This window comes from Staurois parvus, unplaced genomic scaffold (assembly GCF_062004578.1).
Source record: "Staurois parvus isolate SC_StPar_1 unplaced genomic scaffold, SC_StPar_1.0 ptg002140l, whole genome shotgun sequence".
Lineage (NCBI taxonomy): Eukaryota > Metazoa > Chordata > Amphibia > Anura > Ranidae > Staurois > Staurois parvus.
Window position 1 is genome coordinate 6,197,444 of NW_028319936.1, and position 15,109 is coordinate 6,212,552.

Genomic DNA, 15,109 nt, shown 5'->3' on the forward strand with positions numbered 1-15,109 from the left:
GTGCATGCACTACTTTTGGTGCGATTTGCATAGATATCTGTGTCCGATGTCTTGCAAATCACACCTCAAATCGGCATATCATCCGACTTTGAAATCGTGAAACTTCACCGTAAGTTGCACGATTTCAAAGTTGGGATAGGTGTGACCCGGGTGTAAGGGTCCATTTAAAGTCTTTGTGGTTTGTTGATGTGCTGTGTGTTACGCCAATACATTCACTTGAATGGGCTGCCTTACGCACCAACACACTCACCACGAGAGAATGGCATGCTTATATGTTTATAGCAAAGCATCACAACACATTGTAGTGCTTTACCTGGGTGTGTTGGTAAAGTGCATTGGGGTGCCGTTCAGAATAAGTGGTACCGCAGCACGCCTAGATGCTAACGCATTACCACAAAGCAACATTACAAATCTGGCCTTTTACTTCATTTGTCCATCCCAGCAAGACTGTTGACAAACTTATGCTATAATAATTAAAGTGATTCTAAAGGTTAATTTTTTATTTTTTTTAAAAACAAACATGTCATACTTTCCTTCTCTGTGCAGTGGTTTTGCACAGAGCAACCTTGATCCTACTCTTCTAGGGTCCCCCACTGGCACTCCTGGCTCCTCTGCCCGTCAAGTGCTCCTAGAGCAAGCTGCTTGCTGTGGAGGCACTTGTGCGTACTCGCTCCTGAGCCACCTCTGTGTGTCCATAAGACTCACAGAGAGCAACTCAGCCCGCCCCCTGATCCTTCCTCACTGGCGGTGCCGCTGTGCCTGAGCCAATGAAGAGGGAGAGACTTGGGAGAGCCGCTGCTCTTGTGCGCATTGCTGGATCAGGATTGGGGAATTATTGTAGAGGGGTGCAGGGTTGGGGGGGAACTGCACTAGAATGCATGAAGGTAAAAAACTTCTATCTTCACAATCACTTTAATGTTAAGCAGAAAGCTCAGCTTGTATAAATAATACATCAGCCAGCCTGCCAGTATGTACTGTACATACAATATACATTCTCAAACCATGCACAGAAGCACATTAACTTCCATTAATAGAAATATTTTCATCTGGCTGATCACATTACATATATATTTAAATATTCAAAGCAAAACACTACTCAAACAACTATATACACCATTTCTGATATAGACAGCAGGACCAAGTCGATGGCCTGATTTTTCGCTACTGTGCTTAAGCAACACAATCTAATCACCTCCATGACTGCGAGTGGATAATGAAGGCAAAGCAGAAGTACTGTACATAGATCAGTCTCTATAATCACTCCTGGCAATTGTTTTTTTGCCAGACTGTATGTAATGCATCACAACTGCCCATAGTTGTACCTTCTCTCTCAAAGTCTTGGTACTGCTGTCCAGGGGATTAAAAAAGCAGATAGCAAGCCAAAATCAGGTACTTGAATTAGTTGCATTTAAAAATAAATGTAAGGGCTTGTGTTTATGGACATTCGTTTTATACAAGCATTTGCCATTCAAATTTAACTGCATGCATTTGACAAGAAAATGCTGTTTTTGACCTGATTTGCTTGCAGTTTAAACACACCTTAAAAGACACCCAAAGAAATGCAGCACAAAGCAACACAGGTCAAACAGCCTCTGAACTGCCATGTGAACAGCTCAATTAAGTCAAATGAATTTTGCTGACCTGAGTTTGATGTGTGTTCCAGGCATATGTCAAATGCAGAAAAACAAGGCCGTCAACATGAGCCTTAATTTATTTAAATATACACTATATTGCCAAAAGAACTGGGATGCCTGCCTTTATACGTACATGAACCTTAATGGCATCCCATTCTTAGTCTCTATGTTTCAATATTGAGTTGGCCCACCCTTTGCAGCTATACCAGATTCAACTCTTCTGGGAAGGCTGTCCACAAGGTTTAGGAGTGTGTTATTGGGAATGTTTGACCATTCTTCCAGAAGCGCATTTCTGAGGTCAGGCACTGATGGATGAGAAGGCCTGGCTCACAGTCTCCACTCTAATTCATCTCAAAGGTGTTCTATCGAGATGAGGTCAGGACTCTGTGCAGGCCAGTCAAGTTCCTTCACCCCAAACTCGCTCATCCATGACTTTATGGACCTTACCTTTATGGCCTTAAGAGTTCCCTTTATTAGCACAAAGAGCCAAGTCCAAACCCTGAAAAACAACCCCACACCATAACCCCCCCTCCACCAAACTTTACACTCGGCACAATGCAGTCAGGCAAGTACCGTTTTCCTGGTAACTGCCAAACCCAGACACGTCCATTGGATTGCCAGACAAAGAAGCATGATTGGTCACTCCAGAGAACACATCTCCACTGCTCTAGAGTCCAGTGGTGGCATGCTTTACACCACTGCATCCGGTGCTTTGCATTGCACTTGGTGATGTAAGGCTTGGATGTAGCTGCTCGGCCATGGAAACCCATTCCATGAAGCTCTCTACACTCTGTGCTAATCATAAGGCCACACAACGTTTGGAGGTCTTTAGCTATTGACTCTGCAGACAGTTGGCGACTTCTGTGCACTGTGTGCTTCAGCATGCGCTGACCCCACTCTGTCATTTTACATGGCCTACCACTTTGTGGTTGAGTTGCTGTTGTTTCCAGTTGCTTCCATTTTGTTATAATACCACTAAAAATTGACTGTGGAATATTTAGAAGCAAGGAAATTGCATGGATGGACTTCTTGCACAGGTGGCAACCTATTACGGTACCGCGCTTGAATTCACTGAGATCCTGAGAGCGTCCAATTCTTTCACAAATGTTTGTAGAAGCAGTCTGTATGCCTAGGTGTTTGATTTTATACATCTGTGGTCATGGAGGTGATTGGAACATTAGAATCCAATGATTTGGAGAGGTGTCCTAATACTTTTGGCAATATAGTGTATATATAGCTGCATTAATTGGTGTTTGTTTTATAAGTTCAGCTTTAACAAGCCTAGTTTCCCTTTAATTTGTCTGTGTATTGTTAAACATTAAAATATAACTAAACCTTAAAAAAAAACTCAAACTTTTTAGCTGAATGTGAAAGGTGTTTGTTACCAGTTACCAGACAGTAAAAGCAGAAGAAAAAAAAATAAATAGTTATCAGATTCTGGTGTTCGGTGGCTACGTTCAAGCTCCATCCTTCATGGAGCTTGGAATGTAGCCACTGAAAGGCTTGCACCCAAGAGAAAACTAGAGGTTGGACAAGCCGAGACAGCAGGTTCTGACACTTCCTATAATACATGGCCAGTGTTTCTCATCCCTCCGGATCACCCACTTTCTGCCTAAAATGACAGCGGCTCCCAAAGAGAAGCTCAACTAACATCAGAAAGCTTCTTTATAACCAGGGGGGAGACCTGTCTGTATACAAAATAGTTCTCTCCAGTCAGCTCCTGCACACTGCTTTGCATGGCTGTATATAGCACAGCTATGCAAAGCAGTGTGCTTACAGTGAAGCACATACACACAGTTAACCCTTTGATGTTAACCCCTTCCTGCCCAGTGCCATTAGTACAGTGTCAGTGCTTTCTATTAGCACTGTATTGGTGTCACTGGGGATGTCAGTGACACCAAGTCAGTTTCCTCCAGTGTCAGAATGCCCGCCGCAGTCACGCTATAAGTTGTTGATCGCCGCCATTACTAGTAAAAAAAAAAAAAAATCCCATTATATATACCGTCATTTGTAAATGCTATAAATTTCACGTAAACCAATTAATTTACACATATTGGGATTTTTATTTTTAGCAAAGACATGTAACAGAATACATTTTGGCCTAACTTTATGACAAAATTAGATTTTTACATTTTTTTACTGGACATGTTTAATAGCAAAAAGTTGAAAATATTGTTTTTTTGTTGGTCTTTTTTTTTATAGTGCAAAAAATAAAAACGCACAGGCAATAAAATACCATTGAAAGAAAGCTCTATTCGTGGGGAAAAAAGGATTTAATTTAATTTGTGTACAGCATTGCATGACTGCGCAATTGTCAGTTAAAGTAATGCAGTGCTGTAAGGCAAAAAATGGCCTGGTCAGGAAGGGGAGGGGGGGGGGTAAATCCTCAGGAGGGCAAGTGGTTAAAGTAGAACTACAATGCATCTGGGCCCCACAAACCAAAAATACTATTTTATTCATTTTTAAAATTCAAAGCAAACTCCCCCCATCCATCCATGTACCCATGCTTTATTTTGCATAGAAATCATTTTGAAAAATATCCCCTGGGCATTTCTGGCAGTGGCCATCCTGAGTAAGGGCAGATGATTCATGTAGCATTTACTTCCTAGAATCCATCTAACCTTAGCTCAGGCATTGGCTGAGATGAAAACCTTCCCTCCTCTCCCCTCCTGAATACTCCTGGGATGTGTGACATCATTTGCCTAGGAATGAAAACCAGGAAGTAACTGAAGAAATATAAAAAAAAAAGTTTAAAACAAGTAAATATAATATACTTTCCTATCTATTTACTAATGCTAGCTACATAAGGATTAAAAATAATCCATGTTGATTGAAAGAGTGAAGTTCCACTTTAAGCAAACAAAATGGAAAAATACAGCCATATGGATGTTAGTTTCTTAATGCTATGCACATTCAGAGTTATAAGGGAGAAATGTTTTATACCTCTCTTGCTGCTCTCTCGCCAGCCTGCACTGCACCTTCCATATATCCACTCCACTGTGTGGCAGTTTCAGTGCCAGCAAAGTAAATCTTCCCAACAGGCTGTCGAATGACACTTCAGAGATAGGACAAAATGTAATCAATAATTTTTATGTAGTTATGCAGCATTAACACATTCTACAGTGCTTTACAGAGTCCATTCACACCAGTCCCTGCCTTAGACAGAGCTCACAGTCTTACAATGTAGTTATACAGAAACACATGGGAGGATTTACTAAAACTGGTGCAATCAAAATCTGGTGCAGCTGTGCACAGCAACTAATCAACTTCTAATTTCTGCTTGTTCAGTTAAGCTTTAGGGCTGGTTCACACTGGATGCAACTTGGCATGCGACTTGCAAAAACGCATGCCAAGTAGCACCCTATTGTCCGCTATCAGAGCGGTCATATCGGTGCGGTTCCGACTTGGTTGGAGCTGCGCCGATTTCAAAAGTAGTGCATGTAGTACTTTTGTTGCGATTTGCATAGACATCTGTGTCAGATGTCTTGCGAATCGCAAGGAAATCAGCACCTAACTCAATTTTGAAATCGTGCGACTTCGCTGTAAGTCGCACGATTTCAAAATCGGATTTGATGTGAACGGAGACTTAACAAAACCTGGAAGCTGACTGGTTTCTATTCAGAGCTGCACCAGATTTTGCACTATGCAGTTTTAGTAAATAACCCCCATACACACACAAATATATATATATATATATATATATATATATATATATATATATACACAGTATATATCTATACAAATATAATTTTTGAATTAGTATAGACACCTCTGTAATACATTTGGTCCCTGCAAGTGCCTGCAAATACAGAAAAATATCTCTTGCTATGGAATAAACTCAGCCAGTGTCAACTATGCATCGTTGTCTCTTCTAAACTACTAAATCCCCCCCACTGTCCTCACCTCCACAACATAAGGTCTAATTGTTCTTTAGCTACTTGACCTCCGGAAGATTTACCCCCTTCAAGATCAGGCCATTTTTTTGCTATACGGCTATGTGTTACTATAACTGAGAATTGCATGGTCATGCAACGCTGTACATAAATACATTTTATATAATTTTTTCCCCCACAAATATAGCTTTTCTTTGGTGGTATTTGATCATCTGTGGGATTTTTATTTTTTTTAGCTATAAACGAAAAAATACGGACATTTAGAAAAAAAATAAATAAATAAATAACTATGTAGTAATCCTGAATATAACCTCCTTTATTCTTGGAGACATACCTGCTCATCTCTGAGTAGCCTATGTCTATGCCACCAAGTAACACTTGTTACTAACACTTCATATTATTAAAAGAATGGTCTTTATGTAAAAGTTATTTAAAGTATACCTAAAGGCAAAACTTTTTTTTTTCCGTTTTGGACAGAGTGGAGATGGATTAGAACACCTGTCAGGCCTTTATTGCTACCTCTGCCAACCTTTAGGGAGATTTACCCTATTCTGTTCACCATTATCATCAAAAATGAAAGTAAAAGAAAATCCCAAATTTTGGGTTGTCACTAGAACTGTAATAGCAGGGAAATCTTCCAATAGGGACCCTATTTCTCGTAACCTGGGGGATTCCCTCTGCCATTTAAGCTCTGGAAGAGTTTATCCCCTTCATGATCAGGCCATTTTTTTTATTTGGCACTGCACTATTTTAACTGGCAGTTGTGTGGTCATGCAACACTGAACACAACTGAAATTTATACAATATTTTCACAAAAATAGAGTTTTCTTTTGGTGGTATTAGATTATCACTGGGTTTTTTTATTTTATTTATAATATAAATGAAAAAAAGACCAAAAATCTTGAAAAAAAAATATTGTCCATTTTCTGTTATAAAACATACCCAGGTGATCGGCAAGAGGTTAATTTGTGGGGAGTTGTTTTCACTTCCTATTTTGGCTATGGAACAGAAAGTGAAGGTATACAGAAAGGGGCATACAGGTAGCAAAAAAAAAAAAAAAACTAAACAACTGACATGGGTTATAGCCCTTCCTTACTCTATCCAAAATGAAAAAAAAAGTTTTGCCTGTAGTTCTGCTTTAATTGCTAGTTGGGGCTTCCATTGAAGATCCTTAACCTCTTTGCGCCAGCCGCACGCAAATGTGCGGCCCCCCGGCGACTGGGCCTTGATGCCGGGCAGCCGCACATTTGAATGCAATTAAGAAAAACATATGTGCTGAGTGCGTGTGCCCTGTGTGCTCCCAGCACACATGTCCAGTACTCATGGAAAGGTCCCGATCTTCTCTTTTGATTGGGACCTTTCCCGATCATGTGACTGCTGTGACGGCGAATCACGGCGGTCACATGACCTTAAAACCCCGCCCTGCCTCCTGAAACCCTTAAAGGGCTGGGAGGCACTGGCGCCAAGGGGTTAAAATTAACAAAAAAATTACACACATTTTTATTGGTTCTCCAGCATAAATGATCTTTTTGGCAGTTTCTGTGGCTAAATTGTTTAGTCCAACTTGTTTTTTAATGAATTTTCAAGTAAAATTACAAGAAAGGTTCAAAGTTATACAAACAATCTGAAGTAGTGATCATTAAATCAATTATACAATCTTGGTCTAAGAGGAGATCCATTAGTTGATGATGTGATTACTACAAACATGCATACTGAGAACCATAGGTAAATTGGGGAGGGTATGTGGAAGGAGAGGGGAACAGAGAGGGTAAGATTAACAAATGAACTAATCCAGTCAATGCAACCAGGTTATACTCCAGATATTGAAACTATCAGATTTGGACTGTACATCTAATGTTACTTAAGCATGAAACCCATGAAATTTGAGGTTGGGGGAGCGTGTGATTGATAATCTTCTTTCCATGTCGTACCGGGTATTTAGATCACCTTGTGGCTACATTTTTAAATAATAAATAAAAGTGGCTTTTTTAAATGATAAAGTTCTCCTTAGTTTCATCTTTACTAGCCTTGGCAGCATGAGCCTTCAACTGCTAACATCACACAGAATCAAGAGAAATTCCCTCTATTCGGTTATGTACGGTATATAGAGTATATATTTGCTGTCACTTTACTGTACCTTCCATATTGAGTCATTACACCTGGAGGGAAATAGGCTGTGTAACATCCACCGGAGTACTGTTCTTCACACCAGTTCTTCTCTTCATAATGCACAGGCTGTTGGTAAAAAAAAATCATCAAATAATTACACAGACACTCTATACCACTACAACTTACAACAGAAAAATATGTTAAGTTCCATGATCTTCCTTCGCAGAAAAAGACAGATGTGCTCCGTTACTAGGTCATTTGCCAGAAATACACAATATAGAATATAAGTTGCAATAACCAACCTTAGCTGCCCAAGTAATAATTCAGGAGATGTGCTGGACCAGAGATGTCATTGTTAGTAGTGCAATAATATCATCACATGCAGAGTGCTTATCTTATCAATCTAAACCTAGCTGCAGCAGGGAAAGGGCATCGGTTTTATGGTAACCTTAGATAAAGTAATAAAAGGCTATCGGTGTGTCCATGGAGCCTTTCTGAAACATCCCAGCTGCCACTGCTGTAACTTGCCCTAAAAGTGTAGTTAAAATAAAAATGTCCTCAAATATGATGGCTACATTTGTTTTCTTGCTTCAGGCTTCTTTGACCTTTATATTCTATGGTGATTCTGCCATTAACTTACTTCCTGCCCTAGGATGACAACATTCAATTTCCATATTGTTTAGGACAACAGAAACAGGGCAGGAATACTGAAACGTCCCTGCACTCCTCTTCTCCATAACCAAGATAAGCAAATGCCTCAAAGCAATGTAACTGATAACAATGCAGCACAGGCAAATAGAAAATAAGAGATGAGTGTTGCTGAATGCAACCTCCAAATACATAAGAAGAAGCCATGTCTACTTTATTAATAAGCCCCAATGCAGGCTGACCAGCCAGAAAAAATGCATTTTAATTGTCTTTACATCTAGGAGGTACAATTATTATTATCATACAGAATTTATATAGTGCCAAGTTTGCTCAGTGCTCTACAATACAGCCGTACCTTGGTCTACAAATTTAATTTGTTCTGCGGGACTTTTCGTATTGCGAAAAATTCGAAAACCGAAACGCGGTTTCCCATAGGAATGCATTGAAAACCAATTAATCCGTTCTGGAGGTCAGAAAAAAAGTAAAAAAAAAAAAAAGGCTATTATCTGTTCAAAACTCTTTATAAGTGCATTTTAAAGGCAAAAATACTGTACAGGGACATGATTTAAAATGAATTCGTAAATGCACTGAAAACCAATGAATCCGTTCCAGAGGTCAGAAAATAGTAAAAAAAAAGTCTTATCTGTTCAAAACTCTTTATAAAGTGCACATTAAAGGCATAAAGGGACGATTAAAAAAAAAAAATCGCAAATGCACTGAAAACCAATTAATCCATTCCGGAGGTCAGAAAATAGTAAAAAAAAGTCTTATCTGTTCAAAACTCTTTATAAAGTGCACTTTAAAGGCATAGTACTGTACAGGAACATGATTAAAAAAAATGCCTAAATGCATGGAAAACCAATTATCCGCTCGTATTGCAAGAAAAACTCATAAACTGAGGCATAATTTTCAATGGATTTTCCTTCGGAAACCGAAAATTACGTTAACCGAGGCGTTCGTAAACTGAGGTACGCCTGTATAAGGAGAGACAATACAGCAACAATATAATTCAATACAAGAGGGTCAGGAGAGCACTGCTCCTAGGAGCTTACAATCTAATAGGTAAAAGTGCCTAAGTCAGGACACACAAATGGGCAGTGTATGTGCTGGATGGATCATAATAATTAATAATCATTCCAAAACGACCCCATTCACATATTTCACTCTGAAAATGTCAACTCCATCAGGATACTGGAGAATGTAAGCACTGTACCAGCCTCATATTTGTTTCACAGCACTGTCACACAAGCAGTGGCCTACCCCTCCAGCAAACCATCATGCCCCCTTGGTCATTGCCTCAATAAACAGTACTGCTCAGGAACAAAAAGTGCTGTTGATCAGAGCTGTGCTTGGGGACCATGATAGACCATTGGTAACCCATTTTGTGAGAGAGCCGTGGTTTGCCAGCACAGCGTGTTTTACCTTTGCTGCAGCACATAGCAGAAAAAAACAGGACAAGAGATCCATATCTATTACTGTATATGAATCCAGACTGCATTACAGAAATAAACAGCAAGGGTTTAATTGTGCTTTAGGCAATGGATTGCCATGATCTGAAAATTAAACAAGGCTTCTTTTCCTTACTCCCAATAGCTGAAGACAGGTAACTGTGTAGCTGGAGAGGTGACAGGTTAGTGCCCTGCATTGTCTAAGCACAGGTTTACTTTAATCTGATCACATCAAAGAAGACATTTCGATAAGACATTTCCCTTTAACGTAGCTACTGCAGGTAGCTTCTTAAGAAACTAAACTAAAGTTTATTTGAACATTTTGAATTATTCCCTTTATCTACAAGCGATCACCTTTAATGTATCTATGTAGTAAAAAAGTATTGATTTCCAGATTAGTGCAGCAGAAAAGAAAACAGTTTTTTTCAGCCTGCTGCAACATTGATCTACAGGGCTTGATGCTTGCATTGGTTTCTAACATCATCGATTGCTTCTGAATAAAAGACGTGAAAATGTAAATTAACAGTGAAAATGTACTCTACAGCCAGGAATAAATGTCCACGGTCCAAATTAAATACCTAAAAGTTAAAATGCAATAAAATATATTAAATGTATATTGATTCCAAGTAAGATTAATTTCATTACACAAGGCAGTATACATGTAGCTGAAAATGGCTGAGACCAAGAAAAAGCATGCAAGGACTTTAATACTCTAATCTGAGTACATCAATTTCCATTATGTGGGATTACAAAACAAGTTACTTGCATCAAAATACTGTACTGTATTTTCAAGCTATGAAAATGGAAATCATCTAATATTTATGCGGCTGTTTTATTCACAGAAAATGTTTTGTTGAGCGTTGTAATTTATATGTGTTAATGGGATTGTCATACTGGGAAAGAACACGTTTTTTTATTACAGAAAAAAAAAAACATGGGCAAGCTTGAATTGTGTGGTCTCAGTGCAAACTACCGTGTTTTTCGCACCATAGAATGCACCTGACCATAACACGCACCTAGATTTTAGAGGAGGAAAACAAGAAAAAACCAATGGACTGCAGACACAGTATAGGAAATGACCAGAGACTGCGGACACAGTACAGGAGATGACCAGAGACTGTGGACATAGTACAGGAAATGAACAGAGACTGCGGACACAGTACAGGAGATGACCAGAGACTGTGGTCACAGTACAGGAGATGACCAGAGACTGCGGACATAGTACAGGAGATGACCAGAGACTGCGGACATAGTACAGGAAATGAACAGAGACTGCGGACACAGTACAGGAGATGATGACCAGAGACTGCGGACACAGTACAGGAGATGACCAGAGACTACAGACACAGTACAAGAGATGACCAGAGACTGCGGACACAGTACAGGAGATGACCAGAGACTGCAGACACAGTACAGAAGATGGCCAGAGCCTGCGGACATAATACAGGAGATGACCAGAGACTGCGGACATAGTACAGGAGATGACCAGAGACTGCGGACACAGTACAGGAGATGGCCAGAGACTGCGAACACAGTACAGGAGATGGCCGGACTGCGGACACAGTACAGGAGATGGCCAGAGACTGCGAACACAGTACAGGAGATGGCCGGAGACTGCGGACATAGTACAGGAGATGACCAGAGACTGCGGACATGGTACAGGAGATGACCAGAGACTGCGGACATGGTACAAGAGATGACCAGAGACTGCGGACATAGTACAAATGACCAGAGACTGCGGGCATAGTACAGGAGATGACCAGAGATTGCAGACCTTTGAGGAGCAGAGGGAAGGGGGGGGTGGCGGGTACCCAAATTTGACAGGTACTAGCTCCCACTTTTGCAGAGTTGTCCTCTCCCCCTCCTTCCCTGTAGTCTTCTGGGACACGTGGCAGGTCCCACAAGACTACGGGCTATTCACAAAGTGCAGCGCTTCTCGCGCATGCCCAGTGGACACCCAGCTGTGAAGCTGCAAGCTGTCACAGCCGGGTGCCCACACTGAAGATGCTGGCACCGGGGAGAGAAGACGGCCGATGGAAGCAGGACACCGCTGGACCCAGGAACAGGTAGTATGGACGAGTGGGTTCTTCTGCACTGTAGAGCTGAGCGGCCAGCCCTGCATTCTAACACGGCAGTGACGAAGGGAATACCGGGCCGGCCGCTCCATAAGCCGCACAGACATTTCCCCCCATTTTTTTGGGGGAAAAAAGTGCGTCTTATTGAGCGAAAAATATGGTAAAAAAAAAAACTTAAAATGGCCATATATGGATCAAGTTCAGCAAGGACCAGAATTTCAATCCACCTATGGGCATTCCTGCTCGATCTAATGGTCAGTTTCTCCCATAGCGTAATATTGGAAACTTTTAATTCAATCAATGCAAGCAGCCAATTGACTTAAGCACTGGTGTATTCTAACAACGGAGGAGTCACCACTGACAGAATAAAACAGCACAGTGGGGAATATTCCTCCATCCACCTCACTTGTGTGGATCAGGGAATCCGTTTCTTTGTTGATCCATCTATAGGCAGCTTTAGTTGTTTAGCAGAGAAGTTGACTGCAGTGTCTAAAAGGAATAGGTGTTTCCCTTACTGACAGCAACATTGTACATGAAATATTATGTAAAAATACACAATGAAATATAGAAACTTTCTCAAGATTACAGTATATTAGTTAAACAATAAAGTAAAAACACAAAATAAATGCTAAAAAATACATTTTTGCTAGAAGAGAAGGAGGTATTAAAACTGTGAAACTAAGTGCTAACTGACATGTTTACCTGTCCTAACACATGAATGATCTATGAATGATGATGTATGCCTAGGCTAACAGGCAGTTGCAAGTTTGTGCAACACCCACTAACTGATGCCAAGCAGGAGCAAGTCAAGCAGTATTCAGGATAACTTGGTATACGTTGCAAAATGCACTTTTGTTCTAAGAACCCATATTCTTAGAACAAAAGAGCCGATTTATTAAAGCAATAGAGAATGTTCGGTTTTCAAAATGAATGTATATTTAAATCCTAACTGGAAAACATTTCATTTTTAAAGTTGCATGTATCAAACAATTGCTATATTTTTCCCATAAAATACTTGTATTCATCCAAAAACTATGACAGGCTGAAATACACTGCAGCTGGATGCTGTACTGAGCGGTACTTACATTTAAGGCTGTATGCATTCAGGGACCTATGCCCAGAATGCAGGTATTTTGTGCTGCTGAATGCACAGGACTCTAAATGTGAGTATCACTTGGTACATCGTCCAGCTGCAGAGTATTTCTGCCTGTCATGGACTTTGCAGGCTGCAGACAGGGTGGCTGAATCTTTGCCTCCCAGGGTTTGAAATACGGGGTGACAATGCAGGAGGAGTGCTTGTAAACCTCAGACATAAAATATGAACAAAACATATTCCTCTATAATGTGATTGGATGAGTGTATTGTGCTACAATGCACCTCCCTCCTCAATATGCAAATATGTGATCTGCAATGACCTGTCTCCTCAATTTGAGTGATTTTACGCACCTCCATGGTGCATCGTAATACAGTGCACCACCCTCTTTAGTAGATATAATAATAATTGTGGTGAAAATCATGAGATATAAAGTGAAAACCCCTATGTACTAACATATACATATTAAGGGGACTACAAAACACCTTCTCCAAATATAACCGCTCCTGATGACGCCACTATGACGAAACGTGTTGGGTGTGGCTAATCGGGTCACTTCTGGTCCATACAAAGGTGTATGTGGAGTGCAACGGTGTTCCAGGACACATTGCTTTAAAGCGCTACATACATGGATATGATATAAGTGCAATTTTATGTGATTTTATCTAAATAAAACAGTATAACGCTATGAGAGTTTCCCTTTGATTATTCCTACTGTGGTGGAGGAGGACAAGTGGTCGTCTGAAGTGTTTGAGGTTTTTCTTTTTGCCGGGAGGATCCTGGTAGAGTGGACAACAATCTCAGAAGCTTACAGGAGGCTGGTCCATTTCGGGGCTTGGGAAAGCACCCAAAAGTGCTTTTGACCTACCTACGCTCGTGTATATCCCGCACCCATGCCACTTTCCTCACCCTTCTTCTTCTCCTAACCTCTGGGGATATCTCCCCAAACCCTGGTCCTCCACTACTCCACCCACACACAAGGCATCCTCTTTCTTCCACGAATAGCCGCAATCCCCTCAATCTAATATCTGTCCCCTATGCTCCCAAAAACCACCCTCTCTTTTTCATGTGCACTCTGGAATGCCCGCTCTGTTTGTAACAAGTTCACCTCTGTCCATGACCTCTTTGTCTCCCGCTCCCTTCACTTACTAGCTATTACAGAGACCTGGCTCCAAGCAGCTATATATGGCGGGCGGGAGGTGGTTAACATCCCTATTAATGTCAATAACCCGGCTACATCCCAACTCTTCAACATAACCTCATCTTTTTGATTAGCACAGTGCATACAGTCCTCCACTCACTCTGATGGGAATACATTAGACCTTGTCTTCTCTCATCTTTGTACTCCCTACAATCTCACAAACACCCCCTTTCCTCTCTCTGATCACAATCTCATCACCTTCACAGTCTCCTCATCCTCAAACACCTATCCCTCCAAGCAGCAAACAATTACCAGCAGAAACCTTTGCAACTTGAACCCTGCTACCTTCCACTCTGTAACTGACCAACTCTATGGCAATATCTCTCCACTGTACTGCCCTGACCTAGCCACTGCTGTCTATAACAATTCAATTTCATCCGCATTAGACTCGCTTGCTCCCCTAACAACACGAAGCATCAGGCCCCGACCGTTACAACCATGGCAGACTGACCGCACCAGAAATCTTAAACGACATAGTCTTGCACTGAAGCGAATGTGGCGTAAAACCAAATCCCACCAAACATTCACCAGCTATAAATCTGCCTTCTTAACATACACTTCCTCCCTTCATGCTGCCAAACAAGTCTACTTTGTCAATCTTATTAATACCTTCTCTTCCAGGCCTCGTCGTCTCTTCTCTACTTTTAACTCTCTACTTTCTCCGCCTCCACCTCCACCCAGTACCTTACTCACAGCTCATGAGATTGCAAATCACTTCATAATCACAAAAACAAGATTGACACAATTCGTAGGGACATCGCCACTGCACAGACATCCACCCCACTCAGCATTCCTTACACCAAACCTCCCTCAACACTTTCCTCTTTTGACCTCGCTACTACCAAAGAGGTCACCAAGGTTATCTTAGAAGCCCGCCTCACTACTTGCCCCCTGGATCCTGTCCCCTCACAACTACTACGGTCGCCCTCTTCTTCCATCCAATGCTCCCTCACTCACATCTTCAATCTTTCCCTCTCTACTGGTGCCTTCCCCTCCCCTCTATAGCAC

General features: G+C 41.1%; 1 protein-coding gene across 3 annotated transcripts in view; it reads right to left on the minus strand.

Annotated features, from left to right (window-relative positions):
* LOC149432483 (amine oxidase [flavin-containing] A-like) overlaps positions 1-15,109 on the minus strand; it is a 135,445-nt gene that overhangs the window by 17,150 nt on the left and 103,186 nt on the right. For all 3 annotated transcript variants that reach the window (XR_016308990.1, XM_089665132.1, XM_089665133.1), the window contains exons 12-13: positions 7,665-7,762; positions 4,578-4,689 (exon numbers count right to left, since the gene is read on the minus strand). Coding sequence is in view for 2 of the 3 variants with exons in the window: in XM_089665132.1 (XP_089521258.1) it covers positions 4,578-4,689; positions 7,665-7,762 (210 nt within the window). In the remaining variant the exon portion in view is untranslated. The remainder of the gene's footprint in view (positions 1-4,577; positions 4,690-7,664; positions 7,763-15,109) is intronic.